The sequence below is a fragment of the Acomys minous genome, assembly GCF_964271855.1.
Source record: "Acomys minous genome assembly, chromosome: 6".
Lineage (NCBI taxonomy): Eukaryota > Metazoa > Chordata > Mammalia > Rodentia > Muridae > Acomys > Acomys minous.
This window is the reverse complement of record NC_140487.1, coordinates 80,242,532-80,260,601: the sequence shown is the minus strand read 5'-3', so window position 1 is coordinate 80,260,601 and position 18,070 is coordinate 80,242,532. Positions and strand designations below refer to the sequence as shown.

The window sequence follows — 18,070 nt, the reverse complement described above, 5'->3', positions numbered from 1 at the left end:
AATATGGTAGAAGACTTGAACTTGACCTTTGAGTGAGTGCAAGCCAGAAGGTCTGGACTGTGTCACCCTGACCAGCCTGTCACCTTCCTAGCAAGTTTTATTTCTTTACTAAAGTCAAAACTACCAAGTGACAAGGACAGAGGATAAAAACAAGTGGCCTCATAAAGGTTCTGTTTAAATGTCAATTATTAGGATTGATTACCATTTGCTATAAGCCTGGTAGAGACACCCAAGTAAATACAGATGTTTCTAAATTTCACAAATAGGTTTCAGTTTTACACTGTTTCCATCACATTGCAGGAGGGTTAGTACTGGCAAGGTAAAATGAGAAGCTGAAATATAGTGATCTCCAAAGACCCTTCAAAGAGCCAAAGTAATGGTGGTAATAAAACAACTAACACTCAGGTAGCTCTTCACCGTGTGTTAAGTGTAAGTAAACAGTATGGCTGGGTCAGTTAAAGAGAAGGAAATCAACAACGCTAAGGTTTGCTTACAAGCTTGCAGTCACATAGCTGGTTAATGCAGACGCCCTGGCCATGGGCATCTTACCTCTGCACTCCGATGCCCCCCAAAGCTCTGAGCCACTACTAAAACTCAACCCTTGCTGAGCCTTTCTTCTCTAGCTATGTCCTTTCGTATCTCCTCTTCCCTTTCACAGTGGGATGTGTATTGTAACCACCGACATTGGAATCAACCTGTTTGAGTTCAGTGGTGGCTCTCGTGTACCATTCACTCTTTTATGCATGTATTCTAAGTCATCCCCAGCAGTTGTTCAGTATCTGTCATGTGCCAGGCACTGTGTTGGGCACTGGGACCATACACAAACAACACATCTTGCTTTTATAAAGCTAGGTGAATTTTTCATTTCCCATGGGCTTCAATTTTCTCAGCTATGAAACTACTATATCTTTATCCCACGTATAGTATAAACATACAACCACTGCATTAAGTGCTTTGCAGGACCCTGAATTAAGTGAACTCAGATACACTACATCACAAAACAATGTTAATCACATGTATGACACTTTGTAAGGACTCGATAAGCATTTGGTCATGGAAAACAATAATGAAAGGCTGGCACACAAGTCCCTCATTGCCCCTGTCATCTTCCATCACCACCCCTTCCTTCGAGTCAAGGTCTTATTACATAACCCACAATCTCTAAAGCTCCTTATGTATTCCAGGCTGGCCTCAAATTGGTGATCCTCCTGCCTCACAAAGAATGCTTATGAATAGAGGCAACACCAGCATGTGCTACTTACTGCTGTCTTTTGACAAAATACAGCAAGAAGTCCTCTTCCAGGGACCCTTGGACCCTCCTGTGCCTAGCACATCAACATATACATAAGCCTGGGTATTCATCCTGTACTGTGCTTTCATTTTGTATTTTAAAAATACATACTTTGTTCTAAACACATCTGTTCACCATTTTAACATTTGATTTAATCTCCTATTTATAGGGAAAACCTCATGTACTAAAGGCACCTTCCAGATTCCCACCACTCCCATCACATGTTCATTCCTTTGGGAACCACTCTGAGCGTATTCTACATGCCGGACACTGACATCACTCTCATGGGGCCTGTCCATACTGTATGACTCTGTGATGTCTAACTTTACAGAATATGTCATACTCACATTCAACAATTCTACACGCTGGTGCTATTTAAGCAGTGAACTAGCCAAAAACCAGCACAGCAGCTAGACCCAGGCCACAGCCATCCCACAAAAGCTGAGGAAGCCTTCGTTTTCAACCTTGACTATGCGTCGGAATCATCTAAGGGTCTTTTTATTAAACGTTTCATTTCACATAGCACCAATGCAGCGTACTTTGTAATTGATTAGTGCTTCTCTCTCCTGCCATACTGTAAGCTCCGCTGGGCAGAAATGTCATCTGGCTTCACTTGTTAGGGCATCTGGAATGCTTAGCAGGGGGCACATAATCACAAATACCCATCAAATGAGGAAACTGAAGCTTATTGGTTCCAAATGGAGGTGGCCTTTCTCTAAGACCTCCTTGCAAGTCTGAGAGGGCTTAAAATTTCCTGGTCCTTTAACTTTCCTTTTGAGTTGCCAACAATTTCTACTCATTTCCTCTATTAGGTAGCAAGTGGTTTCCACCATTACTGAAGTCAGACAATCTTCATAAAGGACAAAACTAACTGCTTCCTGAATTTGTACACAAGTTACAATAAAGTGATTCTGAAGTCTTTCTGGAGTCGGTCTTAGCCTCTGAAACCCACTTCTTGGACCCGTATCCCCATAGATCCCAGGTCTTCCCACAGGCAGTCACTTTAGACATTCCCTGCTCTCTGAATGGATTCCTATCTCTCCCCCACATCCTAGTCATACCACAGGTTCTGCTTAGAAGCCACCCTGTCACCCTCTCCTGTGCCTGGATTCTGGCATATGTAATTTCAAATCAAAGGTGAACTTCTTCCATCATTAGCTCCTTTCAGGAACCAGTTTTGCTGTGTCCCAGAAGAAATCCTCTGACACTCATAATGTTCCATCCCTCACCAAAGCTACATCCAGGCCAGTTACCTCTGAACATCTAGGGAGGAGTGAGGAGGGCATTGATGCTTGTATTAGAACCAGTTCAATCGAATGACCTTAAGGAGGCCTCTGTCTATTGTTGGTTTGTTTGTTTGTTTTTGTTTTGTTTTCTGAATCACTGCTAATGAGTGGAAATTTTAACTGATAGTATCTGTTCACTGTGTGACCTTAGTTGGAAAAATCAATTAAAATTTCTATGCTGTATACCTTTAAAAAAAAAAGCAGTGAAGTGCAAGAAGCCAGGTTCTGAGAAAGAGGTTGTGAGAATCACTGCATTGCTAAACTGTGCATGCAGGCTCTTTGTTTGCAGTGATACAGGTTTAGCTACTCTGAAACTATTGATATTTTCTGATTGATTATAAACTACAATCCAAGGAAATGAAAGATCCATATGTGCAGAAGACAAGGAAGAGCCTGGGAGTCGAGTTAACAGTACACACACACACACACACACACACACACACACACACACACACACACACACACACACGCATGCACGCACACACCACCTCTGTCTCCTAGGGAGGAAGAGAAATAACCCTCCAGTAGCAATGATTATACTTAGTACACATATCTTAGTATACTTAAATTTTGGCTTCTAAATCTTAGCCCCGACAGAAATGACAACAGACACGTTACAGAAAGAAGACACCTAGAGCTGGAGTGTCGGAAACTCAGGAAATGTCCGAACATCCCATTGTCCCACCAAGAAGGATGCTTCTTCCTGTCACTTGATAGGACTGAGAGAAAAAAGCACAGAAGGTAAAGGAGCATTCACAAAACAAATGAAGGACAGGAAGAATAGCAAAACAAATAATGCCAGAAATAGCTGATAACCACTGAACAACAACAACAACATTAGTCTATCCTAATGATAGAAATAAGTGGCATAAATGACAGATAAACAAAGTAGATGGATGGATAGATAGATAGATGATAGATAGATAGATAGATAGATAGATAGATAGATAGATAGATAGAAAGATAGTTGAGAAAGAAGATAGGGAGGGAAGAAAAAGGGAAAGGGAGAGAGAAAGACACACACACACACACACACACAGAGAGAGAGAGAGAGAGAGAGAGAGAGAGAGAGAGAGAGAGAGAGAGAGAGAGAGAGAGAGAGAGAGAGAGAGAGAGAGAGAGAGAGAGAGAGAAAGATCCTTACAGTAAAATGTCAGCTCATCAATATAATGAGAGAAGCTCACAAGGAAGATACATAGTTTGCTTGTTTGTTTTTGGTTTGGTTGTTTGTTTTTATAGAAACTGCCATCCAACTTCCATAGCGACTACTAGTTTATGTTCCACCAGTGATGTATACAAGCTCTCTTTTGTCCACATCCTCACCAGCATTTTTTATTTGTTTTCTTGATGGCATTCGTTCTGACTAAGGTAAGATGGAATGTAGGCAATTTTTATTTTAATTCCTCTGATGCCTAGTGAGGTTAGACATATTTCCATATCACTTATTGGGTATTTGTACTCTCCCGTTGGAAAACTGTTCATTTTATCAGGCCATTTACTGTGTTTGATTGATTAATTAATTGATTTATGGTTTTTCAAACTGAGGTTTCTCTATGCAGCCCTGGCTGTCCTGGATCTTGCTCTGTAGACCAGGCTGGCTTTGAACTAAGAGATTCACCTGCCTCTGCTTCCCAAATGCTTGGATTAAAGGTGTGCACAACCACCACCACCCAACTCGAATTTGATTTATTCTTGTTTGGATTTCTTTCTTTCTTTTTCTTTCTTTCTTTCAGTTCTTTCTATATTCTAGATATTAATACTCTGTTTGATATAAAGGTAGCAAAGGTTTTCTCCAATTCTGTATGCTGTTTTTTCATTTAATTAACTTTCCTTTTGCTGTGCAGAAGCTTTTTAATCTCATAGGGTCCCATTTGTTAAGTTTGGGTAATGTTTCCCAAGCAACTGCAGTCCTCTGGAGAAAGTCCTTACCTATGGCCATACCTTGACATTTTCTCTACTTTTTTCCTCTAATGGTTTTAGAGTTTCAGGACTTATATGAAGGTCTTTCTCCACTTGGAGTTGGTTTTTATGGGAAGAGAAACATAGGGATTTGTTTCCCTTTGTGTACACATGGATATCCAGTTTTCTTAGTACCATTTGTTTAAAATACTATCTTTTCTACAATGTATATTTTTGGCATATTTGTAAAACAAACAAAAACAAATGAGGCTGTAGCTCTGTGTGTTAGCTCTAGGTGTTCTATGTCACTCACCCACAGTTCTGGGTTTGCATCAGCACCACACTGCTCCTATTACTACAGCTCTGCAGTAGTAAACTGAGTATGACAATATCTCCAGAAGTATTATTTTTACTTAGTATGTTACTTAGTAATAAAGTATTTTTGCTGTGGCTATCTGTGTTCTTCTGTGCCTCAATATGGATTTTAAGGGATTTTTTTTTCTGTTTCTGTGAAGAGAGGCATTGGAATATATGCCTCTCTTCACAGAAACAGAAAAAAATCATATATATATATATGATTTATTTTTATTTTAAGTTCATCGGTGTTTTTTGTGTCTGTGTGAGGGAGTCTGATCCCTTGGAGCTGAAGTTAGAGACAAGTGTGAGATGCCATGTGAGTGTTGAGAATTGAACCTGGGCCCTTCTGAAGAGGAGTTTTGAATGTGGTTGCATTAAATCTGTAGACTGCTTTTTCATAGGATAATCATTTTCACAGCACTGCTTCTTCCAATCCACGGGCGTGGGATGTCTTCCAGTCTTCTAGTGTCTTCCTCAGTTTCTTTCATAAATATTTTAAGGTTTCCATTATGGACATCTTTCATTTCATTGGTTAGTTTATTCCAAGGTTTTGTGATATTCTGTTGTTGCTTTTGAGGCCACTGTGAACAGGATTTGTTTCCTTTCTTAGTATGGATATTATTAGTATAAAGGACGGATACTGACTTCATATGTTATTTTTATCCTGCTATTTCACTGACAGTATTTATTAGCTTCAAAAGTTTCCTGGTGGAGTCTTTTCCGTCTCTAATGTATAGAACCATATACCACAGCATAAGGATGCTTTTGCCTTCTTCCTTTCTTATTTCTATCCCCTTTAATTACCTTTCCTGTCTTATCACTCCAGCTAAGACTTCAAACACTATATATAATAAGAGTGGAGAAAGTGGACCTCTTTGTCTTACAGTTGATCTTAGGAGAAATGCTTCGAGTTTTGCTCCACTTAGCACTGGCTTTAGGTTTGTCACACACAGCCTTTGCTACGTTAGACACGCTCCCTCCATTCTTAGCTTTTCTAAAGCTATCATCAAGGGGTGTTGGATTTTGCCAAGAATTCTGTCCTTGAGTCCATTTATATGATGTACTACATTTATTGACTTGCATATTTTGAACCACACTTACATTTCTAGAATGAAGTTGAATTGATCATGGTGAATGATAATTTTTATATGAATTCAGTTTTCAAATATTTTGATGAGAGTTTTGTTTTGTTTTGTTTGCCTAACTTCATCAGGGAAATTTTGTTGTTGTTGTGTTTTTATCTGGGTTAGGTATTAGGATAAAACTGGCTTTGTGAAAAAAAAATTGTGGATGTGCACGTTTCTTTTGATTTTATGGAATACTTTGAGCAGGGTTGGTACTACTATTTTGTAATGATCTGGTATAAGACAGCCATGAATACATCTGGGCCTAAAGATTTTCAGTTGCAGATCTGGGGATTTTGGTTTGTTTGTTTGTTTGAATGGGTGGGTGGGTTGTTTGTTTGCTTACGATCATTGCTTCAGTTTCCTTGCTTGTTACAGAGCTGCTTGAATTGTTTTCCATCTTTATTTAACTTTGTTAGGTCAAATCATCTAGAAATGCAATCATTTAACTTTCCTGATTTAATGGAATATAAGTTTCAAAAGTATGTTCTCATTATTTTATAATTTTCACTGATATCTTTTGTAATTTTTCCCTTTTCATCTCTAATTTTATTAATGTGCGTCTTTCTCTTTAGTTTGGTGAAGGATTTGCCCATCTTAGTTATCAATTCGTTTCTTTATTGTTTTATTTTTTTGTATTACTTTGTTCATTTCTATTTCACAATTTCTGCCAATCTTAATCATGTATTTCCATCTTGTTCTTGCCTGAGAAAGAAGAATTCCAACATGATGAATATTTGCTCAAGGCCTTTCTCTCTTCCTCGTGGTAAACCTTCACTTTCCTATGAATCTCACCTGAAAAACCCTTTACAGTGAAAGTACACGATCTGAGCCCCTTATGTAGCCCTAGTGGCTCTGTTGGCTGTTGTTCTGGTCTATCAGATTATAATCCCATCCAAGGTGCCTCAGAGTAATTCTATAACTTCATTCATTTAAAAGGAGGCAAATAAAGCTCCTAGAAACCCTTTGAGATGTAACTCGAGAGAAGTCAAAACAGTCAATATGGCTAATATTAAGACACTTGCACATGACTCGACTTTGAAAAGCCCACGACTATGTGTATAAGCAGTCTTAATTTCTCTTAATATTAGCACTTAAACTCCAACTCTGCTTCGCATTGAGGGCAAGGATCCAGTTTTATCTGAGCTGAGGTTCCCCCCCCAAAAAAAAAAATTAAGGGAGGACTTTGGTTGCTACAGGAACAGTGTGGAGGTGTTCCTCTGTCCCTGCCACAGCTGACATTAGCATCAAATATTATTTATATCTTAACCCAATAAGTTTATATACCTAGTGTTCCCAGGTCAGCGAAGGGATCCAGAGTCTGGGGCTTGCTCTGATGAGTAGGGGTGCCATGTGACGAGCCTGTTGGGCTGGTGGCGGCTGATTTGCTTCCCATTCCAAAACCCCCTGAAAAGGAACAGAGACCGTTGAACATGAGCTAGTTCCCTGAGACTGAGTGCTGAGAGTCAGTGTTTCAGAGCACCTGCTCAGCTGTTCTTAAGGTGAATTAGGATAGGGTTTGGAACCGAGAAGTCCCTAGATCCTGTTACTCCCACTTAGGCAAGTGGTGACCTGAAGCAAGGATAAGACATGGGTCAGGCATGTGCTGTTCCCTGTCCATGCATGTTGTTTCCTGTGTTTATCTCCCCCATCCCTGCTCTCTTCTTCAGAGATCTGGAGTCAGGCTGGGGATCTTGCTTACCATATTTTTTACTAAAAATATTTTGTATGAATAGATTATTTTATGTGCAAGGGTATTTTGCTTGCATGTATGTCTGTGTATCATGTGCCTGCAAACCCCACCGAGATCAGCAGAGGGTTCCAAGTCCCTTAGAACTAGAGTTACAGACAGTTGTGAGCTACTGTGCAGATGCCAGAAATCTAACCTGGGCCCACTGTAAGAGCAAACAGGGTTCCTAACCGGTAAACCATCCCTCCAAACAATTAGGGTTTTTGTTTGTTTGTTTGTTTGTTTTTAATAATTCAAAATCACAGGTTATAAAAGCAAAAAGTAGACAGGTTGAACTAGAAAAACCTGTATGATAATGAGAATAGTTAACAGAGTAAAAAAAAAAAAAAAAAAAGAAATATACAATGGGGAACAATATTTGTCAACCATTATTCTGATAAGGAGTTTGAGCCCAAATGACTTGGTTTTAAAATAGACCAAGGACATTTCTCCAGAGAAAATTTACAAATGATCACAACACATAAAAAGATTCTCAACATCACTGTCTTAGTTCCTTTTTTTATTAGTGTGATGGAGCACCATGACCCAGGCAACTTGTAGAAGAAAAGAATCATTGGGGCTCACAGTTACAGAGAGGGTTAGAGTCCATGACCATCACGGTGGGGAGCATGCCACGGGCAAGCACAGTGCTTGAGAGGTTACATCTTATCCACAAGCATAGGGCATAGAGAGCTAGCTGGGAATGGAGTGGGGTTTTGAAACTTTGAGGCCATTCCCAGTGACACACCAGCCCCCTTCTCAAACAGTTCCACCAACTGGGACCAACCATGCAAAAATATGAGCATATGGATGGAGGTCATTCTTATTCAAATCACCACAACAGTAAGTATTGGAGAAAATGCAAATGAAGTAAACAATGAGATGTTTCCTTACACCTGTCAGGATTGGTATTTGCCAAAAGAATAATTCATAAGTATTTGTATGAATGAGAAGGAATTGGGGGGGGGAGGGGAAACTCCACCTGGATTATTGTGTTTCTAATCAACCCTCAATGGGAGGAGAAGACCGGCCCTTGCATGTGAGAGACAGACATGCAGAGAGGATGAGAGAGGCAGCAGGCTCCCACCGAGCTTGAGCACATGTGGATCGGGAAGAGGGTTAGCAAACAGGCCGGACCAGCTCACAGGCCAGAGACACCTAGGGACCCATCCCACGAAACGGATACCAGGAAGTTCACTCGTGTTTCCCTTTAACCTTTTTTCCCTCTTGTGTAAGATAGTTGGGTTGTATAATAAAGTTTAATTGTTAAGAAACAGAGCCAACAGAGAATGGTGCAGTTACTGTGGGGTGCAGTATGCAGGCTCTTCACGAACTAAAGGTGGGGCTACCATGAGTCAGCAGCCATGAACCTGGGAGTATATCCAAGGTATTCATTAGAATAAGGACTTCAAAGAGACCCTACACAACCATGGTCATTGCACATTATCCCTTGTCCACTGAAAATGAAAAGCAGGAAAACACATGGTTAGTATGTGAGCAATGAAGTACGAGTTAGCCTTAAAAAGAGAGAAATGTTCCTATCGACTACAACGTGAGTAAACCTTGGGACGATCTGTAAAATGACACAAGCCACTCACAAAACCACAACTGCTGTGGCCTTCCATTTATTTGGGAACCTATCCAGTCATCCTCATTGAAAGAAGGGTGCTGGGTATCTGGGGCTGGGAAAAGGTGGCTAAGGGAGCTAATATGTGGTGGGTGTGGAGTTTCAGGCAGGAACAATGCGGGAGGGTGTATCTACATTGTGTTATTTACAGTTGCTCCGATATGTAGGATAAAGAAACATTGTCCCATTTCTCAGATGAGAAAACTGAAGCTGAGACTTAACCCCCCCCCCCCAAAAAAAAAGATCCAGGAAAGTCTAAGTGATAGAACCAATTCAGAGCCATCTAATTCTATTGTTGAGACAGATATATAGCGGACGAGTCTTGGAAGTTAAACAGCAAATATGTGCATTCACCAAGAGCATTAGGAAAAGCTCTGCCAGAATGCAGATCTTTAAGAACGATCAATCTACAGGTACCTACCTCATCTTGGGTGAGGGATCATGCGTTTGCCACTGGTCACATGCGTACAAAAATAAATAAATAAGCTGTTGGTCTTTACCTGGTTTGGTGTGCCAGTCCCAACCTCCGGCAACGTCTGGCTGGATGTTCACAGCAGGTGTGCTAGAAGCTGCAAATGGAGAGAAGATGGATGAGAGCAAGAAGGCTCCAAACCCGCTCTGACAAGCCATGTCTTCGACACCCTGCACAACCTCGCACGGCATCTAGATATCTCCCGGATTCATTCCTCCTCATCGGCTTCTACCCGACTCTGCAGCTAGGGTATTTTCTGCTTTCGTCTGGGCATGCTCTCCAGAACTTGGTAGAAGCCATAGGTGTTCTGTGTTCCTCCTTTGTCTCGCCCTTGTGTTGCCTCTGTACCCACTGGCTTGGAATTATAATCGTGTACTCGTCTGCCTCCATTAATATAGAACTCCTTGAATGCAAGAACTGTTTTATTCATCTTTGTGCACCCTACTTCTATATTTAATATTTGGGGTCATTCATCAAAGAGGGAAGCCATCCTAACCTTAGCCCAGCTTAGCTCAAGGGCACCAAACCATGAACCACTCAGAATCAGATCTTGTTTTCTCCTGGGCTTTGGTGTAGATTGAGAAAGGATACGCCATTCACCACACTTACTGGGTGAAAACTATGCATCACTCACTTTGCTGGTGGCAGATATGTGTCTACTGTCACTCCACAAGAAACCCATTAGAGCTTCAAGAGAGATCATCCTGACTTCTCGTGAAGTTCTGAGCACAACTGAAAGGAAATGTGTTGCCAGAGGGAAGAGTCGCTCCCTAGGACTTTGCCCATAAAATTAGTAGAATTCAGTCACTAAACTAGCGTTACAAGTGGGATTGAAAACACAAAATTCACATAAACACACCTCACATATTTTAGTAACTTAAGAATGATATTTTTTTACATTATAAAGATTTCTGCAACTACGTCATAACTTCCAATTAATTTAAAGTGGTAGCATTTTTTCTTTTTTACTGGTACATAAAATAATAACATACGTTATAATCAATGATGCCTTCTGCTTCTGTGTATGCAGCTCTGGTATAAGCATAAGCAGAAAGCAAGAGTCAAATGCTTTTAGGACTATAGTGAAACCAAGATAAATGAGTCTCTTTCTGGAAAGACATCTCAGAGTTCTTAATATGTTAACAAATTGTTAATTTCTGAAGCTTTCCCAAAAAACATACGAGTACATGCACACATATACACACATGAGGTGGAGGGTTGCTTTAACATCTCAGCACCGAGTGTTGTCTTGTGGAAAACCACTCCACTATTCCACTGAACAAAACAGGAAACACTTCCGTACCATGCACTGTAGGGGAAGGACTTCTTGTGGGCTGCAGAAAGGGGTCGCTGGAAGCATTGGATGTGCTCAGAAAGGAGCCCAGTAAATCCTGACCTGGAGGCTTAGCTGGGGCTGCAAAAGGGTCAAAGGTGGCACCTAGAAAACAAAGCGAAAATTCATTTCTTTATCCTGTCAGTTAATCGGTTTATAAATATCGAAGGGCTGCCACTATTACCTGGACAAACACCTGAAAGGTCAGTATGATGATTGCCTCCTGGCCTCCCTAGGCCATTCCTAGCTTTACAGCTTTCTCTGGAACTAATAGTGAGTCCCAACACACCACCTTTGTAGATGAAAGAGTCTGTATTTATTAGAAAAGCTATAACTCCAGATGAGGGTCCAATTAGCTTCTATAAATCCTGTGTGTTTGTGTGTGTGTGTGTGTGTGTGTGTGTGTGTGTATTCTGTGTATGTGTCTGTGGTGTGTGTGTGTATTCTGTGTATGTGTCTGTGTGGGATGTGTGTATGTGCATATGTGTATGGTATATGTATAGTGTATGTGTGTAAATGTGTGTATAGTGTGTGTGTGTGTTCTGTGTATGTGTCTGTGTATTCTGTGTATGTGTGTGTGCATATGTGTATGGTATATGTATAGTGTATGTATGTGTGTGTGCATATGTGTATGGTATATGTATAGTGTATGTGTGTGTATAGTGTGTACGTGTGTGTGTGTGTGTGTGTGTGTGTGTGTGTGTGTGTGTGTGCACCACACCACAGTGCAGGTATCTGTTCTTATCTTCTGCTTTGTTTGAGACAGTCTGGGTTTTCTCCTGTATCCATCAAGTTAGCTGGCCTGGAGCCTGGGGCTGTCTTCCTCTACTTCCCATCTCCTTGTAGGAGTGCTAGGATTACAGATGCTCACCCTACATGCCCAGCTTTTATGTGGGTTCTGGGAATTCAGATTCAGGTTCTGACACACATGTGGCAGGTTCTTTTGCTATCTCTCCAGCCAGCTTTTGAAAATCTTACCAACATAAAAACAGTAGTAAGTCATAGTCACAGATTACCCAAGAAAACAAGGTCAGCACAGATGAATCCATGAGCTGCCTAAACGATGTAGAAGCTATAGGGGTTCAGTGACTAATGAGTATTCATATAAAGGGAATTATGGAAAAATGCCAGGCAGGAGGCACTGCTATAAAGAAAAAATAGCAGAAAAACCCATGCACAGGACTAGGAATGCCACTCAGTTGGTAGACTATCTGCCTACCACACACGAAGCCTGGGGTTTCATCCCCAGCACCAGGGAAGGCTAGACATAGTGGCACATGCCTGTGAGCCCAGCATTTAGAAGGTGGAAGGAAACAGGTGGATCAGAAGTTCAAAGTCATCTTGGGCTACACAGTGAGGCTGAGCTCAGCCTGAATCATATAAGACCCATCTCAAAAGACAAAGACAACCCACAAAGGCCTTTGCTTTGACTGTTTTTAAGCTGGCCTTCAGCCTACTTGAAGCTAGAAGCAGAAGAAATAAAAAACAGTGAGTAAAGCTGCATTCTCATCCTTTCTTGACTCTACAAGATACAAGCACTTCTAAAACAGACTCAACAGCCTGCCAAGAGCTAGAGCAACATTTCTCAACCTGTGGGTCCCGGCCTCATTGGGGGTTGAATGACCCTTTCACAAGGGTCTCCTAAGACCATCAGAAGCACAGACATTTGCTGATTCATAACAGTAGCAAATTTATAGTTATGAAGGAGCAATGACAATAATTTTATAGCTGGGGGGGTCACTACAATATGAGGAACTGTGTTAAAAGGTTGCAGCAGTAGGAAGGTTGAGAAACATTGATCTAGAGAAAGCTGTAAGGGAACTAAGCAGGTGGGAGGCCCTGGTTGTCAGCAATAGTGATCCATCCTGGGGCTACACTGTGTTACAAAAAAGACTTTGAGTAGTCCTCAATTTCTCCCCAGCAAACAGAAGTGCTGTCACCTTCGCTCATCCCTGGAGAAACTGAGATTCAGGAATTTGCCTTTGATCAAGTCCAGGAAACTCTACGCTGGACTCTGAACTCTGTGTAAGCCCACAAGCAAGTCACGAAACAGAATGTGATGCCAATCACCGAGCTGCGTGGAGACAACTGCCCTCTGATTTCTCACTGTTGGGCAAGGACCAAAACCTCCTAGAGCTACCTAAAGTGAGATGTCACTTCCAAATCTGTAGGCACCAGGCGAATGACTGCTTGCTTCCGGGAGTGGCGCTGACCCATTCTAGAAATAGAGCCTGAGAATGAAACCGGCCACCAAACACTTCCCACTGTCATGACGCAAAGGGGCACATGGCTCACCAGTTTGCAGCCGTGACTTCACTGGCACAAGACTCTCCTAACACCCATGGGGCAGCAGATCAGCTTGCTGCAGCAGCACCCTGTGTCAGGCAGTGTGTTCCAGGATGCACAGCCCTTGCCCCACTTACTATCATGAGACCTCATCCCCTCTGGCAGGGGAACATTAGGGTTTGCAGGATGGCTAGAAGAGGACAGTGGGTAAGGCCAGTTGTTTCTAGGTTGAAGCTAATCAACGGGAAAGACACTAAGGGCTTCTTAGACTACTGGAGCACTTTCAATATCACCTCGTCTGAGGAATTCTCTGATAACCAAAGATTAAATGTGAACACTATAGATGAAAACCTAAGAGTTACTCCTTACCATTATGCCCATAAGTCTTATCCTCAACTAAGAAATTAAGAGGGTTTTGTTGTTGTGTTGTTTTGGTTTTGAGACAGAATCTCGCTATGGAGCCCTGGCTAGCCTGGAACTCCTTACATAGACAAGGCTGGCCTGAAACTCACAAAAATCCACCTGCCTCTGCCTCCCAAATACTAGGATTATAAGGGTGTGCCACCACACCTGATCAAATTAAGTTTTTAACAAGGTTACCCAGATAGTTAAGTGCTAGCCCTGTGATTCAAATACAGGCCATTAATTCTAGACTTAGCATCCTTTCTGTTTCTGTTTGGAGGCACTGAACCCTTGAGCCATACATCCAGGTCTGCCTCTAACAGCTGGTATGCTGAATAGCACATCTATGACAGCACAGACAGGATTAACTAATGGCAGTGCCTTCTAGCTCTGACATGAACACGTCTGGCAGCATGGAAGAGTTAAATTATCAAACATCCTTAGGATGTTTGGTCTTAAAACTCAGCCACGGAACACTGTGCTGTTGTCAATCTTGGGATTTTGTATCCCTGGCGGACCTTTTATTCATCCTGATAAATCAGCACTGGATGGAAGAAAGCAAAGCATAGAAGAAAGAGCCGCGATGTAGGATGCAGGCTCCCAGGCTCATATCCAGCCACGACCAACTGAAACTGCACGCATGCTCTGTGGTTCTGATCCCCCTTCTCAAAAGAGAAGGCATCTGGCAGAACTTTCACAAGCCAAGACCAGCCCAGAGCCTCCAGAGAAGGTGAAGGATTGGCACGGGGAAAGGTTCCAATCGCGCCCCCCAAGCCTGGATGGTTGAGACTCATCTCTTGACCCTTTCTAGTGCAGCATCACCTTGGTAACAATGAGAGTCACAGGGGCAGCTGGTTTGTGCTGGTCGTTCGGAAGTTGTAGTGAATCTCTGGTACCAAGGCTACGTCATCTTGCAAGTGTTAATGCTGTGGCTGACCGGGAAAAGGAGGGGTCACCTCTGGGGTGGCGTGTCAAGAGAAACTAGCTACCCATGTGTGGCTCAGACGCCTGCAAAGACCAGTCACACTTCTCTCCGCAGATAGGCTGCTGGCCTGAGCCCCTCAACATATTCTGAGGTAACTAAATACTTCTCTGCATAGCCAGGTTATATCAAGAAAACTAGAATTTAAAAAGAAAAAGAAATTATAGGAGGTCTAAGGAAAAGCTGAGTCCACAGATCAAGTTTGGACCCTGACCCCAACCATTCCCAGCTGTTCGAACAAATGCTGCTAATTAAATGCTGTTTCCATTTCCTCAACTACAAAGTTGAGAAGACAATAGCAGCTGTCTACTGGATTTTATAAGAACTGAGTCGTGTTTAATCGTGTATTCCACATCTGGCAAGTGGCTAGTGTCAAACAAATATCAGCTGCCTCAGTAAATAAATAGCTCATCCGTTTTCATCTCCAAGCAGAAACAACCAAAGTACACTGAAGGCTCAAGTCCCAAGGAGAGAAAATTAATGAGTACAGAGTTAAGCCCAAGGATCCGGATGCCTGTTTCAAGAACTATCTTCTACATGTAACCTGAAGGCTGAGCCCATGACATTTCAACGATATGGCTAACCAAGACCTGCACAGCAGCAGTGGGCAGGCCAGCCTAGACAAGGCCCTACCCCTAAAGGAACAGCTATGGTTCAAGGAGAGGCTGTTCATCCCGCCCCCTCCCAGGAATGAGCCCCCTGATAGGTTCCCCAGTCCCAAGCAGGCGGTCCTAAACACACCTGAGCAACACTAAGGGACTCAGTAAGAAGAGGTTATGAATGTGAGCGGGGAGTGAGGAGGGGCTGGGAGGAGTTAGAGGAGGAGGGAAGGGGGAGGGGCTATAACACAAATACGTACTCAAGTATGAAATTCTCAAAAAAAATTTAAAATTTAAATTAAAAAAAAAAAAGTATAGAGTTCAAACATATCCCTACATCTTTCTACTAAAATGGACAGTATTTGTATTTTCCTTATGTTCTGCCAAGGAAATGTCAGAGAAACCAGAAAAGTTCAGCTCATTAAGGCATGAGTTCTGCATGTTTGCCCCCAAAAGTTATTCCTGCAACCTGAGATAGCAGAGAAACACGGGAAGATTACCTTCTCCCACTCTTAGGGTTGGCGATGCGGAGGCGGAGGTGGCAGCACGGCGTGGTGTGGACTGCGCAGACGCAGGTCCACTTGGGTGAAACGCATCTTCTACCCCGGCCTGTCCTGCCTGGGCAGGACCTGTGGCACCTCCACCCCCAAACAGGTCACTCAGCAGTTCAGAATTGCTGGGAGGAGCTGCCAGGGTAGAGAAGTTCGTGCCCACGTCAGACCCTTCCAGGCCCAGCAGGTCCACTTCTTCCGGGGGAGGAGGGGCAGCTGGCTCCTGGTGCTTTTTGCTGGGCTTCTTTGCTCCATGCGGCTTGTCACCGTTGGTATTGCCATGCGGGCTTGTGAGGGTCAGTAGTTCATCATCCGACTGCTCGCTTTCCTGATTCACTAGGGCAGCGTGGTCCTCCTCGCAGAACGACTTTTCTGATTTCTGATCTAAGAAAGGCCCAATGTGCAAATAAGTGATTGGATGACTGACCACTAGGTCAGATGTAGTTTGTTATATGTACATTGTTCCAGAAACAGAAGATGTGAGCAGGCTAGTTCTTACAACCCTGAATTTGCCAGCTCTGAAAACAAACAGTGCTTTCAGACCTCCACCGATGAAGTTAACTGCTGTATTTCAGATTACATCTGCAAGGCGATATAACGTAGGGACCAAGAGGAAAACCTCTGGATCCACTGGCTGTTCAACACTGATGGAGTAACTTTACTTCTCTGTGTCTTAGTTCCCTCCTCAGCAAAACAGGGGTAATAAATGCTTCACAGGTTGCTATAAGAAGGACATGAGATGGCAGTAAAAAGAACTCAGATCAATAGCAAGTAGCCCCTCAATGCTGATTTCCAGGCACTAGGTGGGGTGCTACTGCCCTTTGCAAATAACCCTCACTGCCTGTTATTTCCCCACATGACCCGAAGGAGAAGCAACGCACCTTAAGAAGTAAGCTACACAGCTCTGCCTCACAGTCCTCCCACCATCCTGAAAGGAGATATTTTTCACACAAAATGGGCTTAGGAAAGACACTTCTGCTGGAGCAAATGGAGGGCTTTTACGTGCCTTTCCAAAGGCTGCTGGAGACCATCTTTCATAGCACCGCGTTATCTCACTCCAAACCGGCCCACAGTCGAAATCAGGGGTTTCATGAACCCCAATTCTGAAGCACAAAGATCCGTAGGAAGAGTAAGGCTGGTCTAAGTTTGCTGTGAGCTCAGCAGAAGTGTGTGCTCAGCACGCATGTATAAAGTTATCTATTATTTATATGTCCCACTGCAGAAACATTGATATTTGGTTGTTATCTGACAAGCCAATGGCGATGTTATGCAATATATTTTACATACCTTTGCAAACTGTCAAATCCCAAACAGATAAGAGAATACATCTGTGTGCTAAAAACCTATTCATGCCTACAGAGATTCTTTTTAAAAAGATTTTGTCGTGTGTGTGTGTGTGTGTGTGTGTGTGTGTGTGTGTGTGCCTGGATACATATGTGTGCATACTGTGTGTGTACCTGGTGCCTCTGGAGGCCAGAAGGGAACATCAAACCCCCTGGGACTGCAGTTACAGATGGTCCTCTGCAAAAGCATCAAGTGCTCTTAACCAGTTAAGCCATCTCTCCAGACACTTACAGAAATCACGCCTACATATTAACATGGCAACAGGAAGGGAAGGGTAATGTTTTGTTAGAAGCCATTACTGTGAGAAAGATGCAAGGCAAGGACCAAAAGGGGGCTAATGATCCATCTGCAAGCCACTTCTCGATGGGCTTCCCAGTCTGAGAAACATCCATTCTAGTTCTCAAAAGAAAATTCTCTAAGCAAACCTTTTGATCCAAAAGAATCATACGAATACTTTTTAATCTAACACTGAGAACATCTACTGGCCATAGGAATAGGGTGTTACATTCACACTAGAGTAAGGTTAATCAAGAAAATGTTAACTGGGCCACCTCTGAAGCTGAATTCTCGCCTCTTTCACATATAAAGTCTTGCTTATTCAACTCCACCACACTTTGTAGCTAGTCTCTGAAAACTGCAAAGCAAGCATGGCCAGCGTACATTAATGAGAATGCCAACGGCGGTCTTCTCAAGAAAGCAATGTAAAATTGAGAATTCTGGAAGTGCCTGCAGGTGTGGGAGAAAATAGCACAGTGGTAGAGCCCTTATGTGGGCTAATGACTGTTAAA

The 18,070-nt window shown here is 42.6% G+C and overlaps 1 protein-coding gene across 7 annotated transcripts in view; it reads right to left on the bottom strand.

Moving 5' to 3' along the window:
• Positions 1-18,070, bottom strand: part of DNAJC6 (DnaJ heat shock protein family (Hsp40) member C6) — a 157,882-nt gene that overhangs the window by 9,367 nt on the left and 130,445 nt on the right. For all 7 annotated transcript variants that reach the window (XM_084787382.1, XM_084787386.1, XM_084787385.1 and 4 more), the window contains 4 exons: positions 15,888-16,322; positions 11,089-11,223; positions 9,814-9,882; positions 7,245-7,364 (listed from right to left, as the gene is read on the bottom strand). In XM_084787382.1, the coding sequence (XP_084643508.1) occupies positions 7,245-7,364; positions 9,814-9,882; positions 11,089-11,223; positions 15,888-16,322 (759 nt within the window). The remainder of the gene's footprint in view (positions 1-7,244; positions 7,365-9,813; positions 9,883-11,088; positions 11,224-15,887; positions 16,323-18,070) is intronic.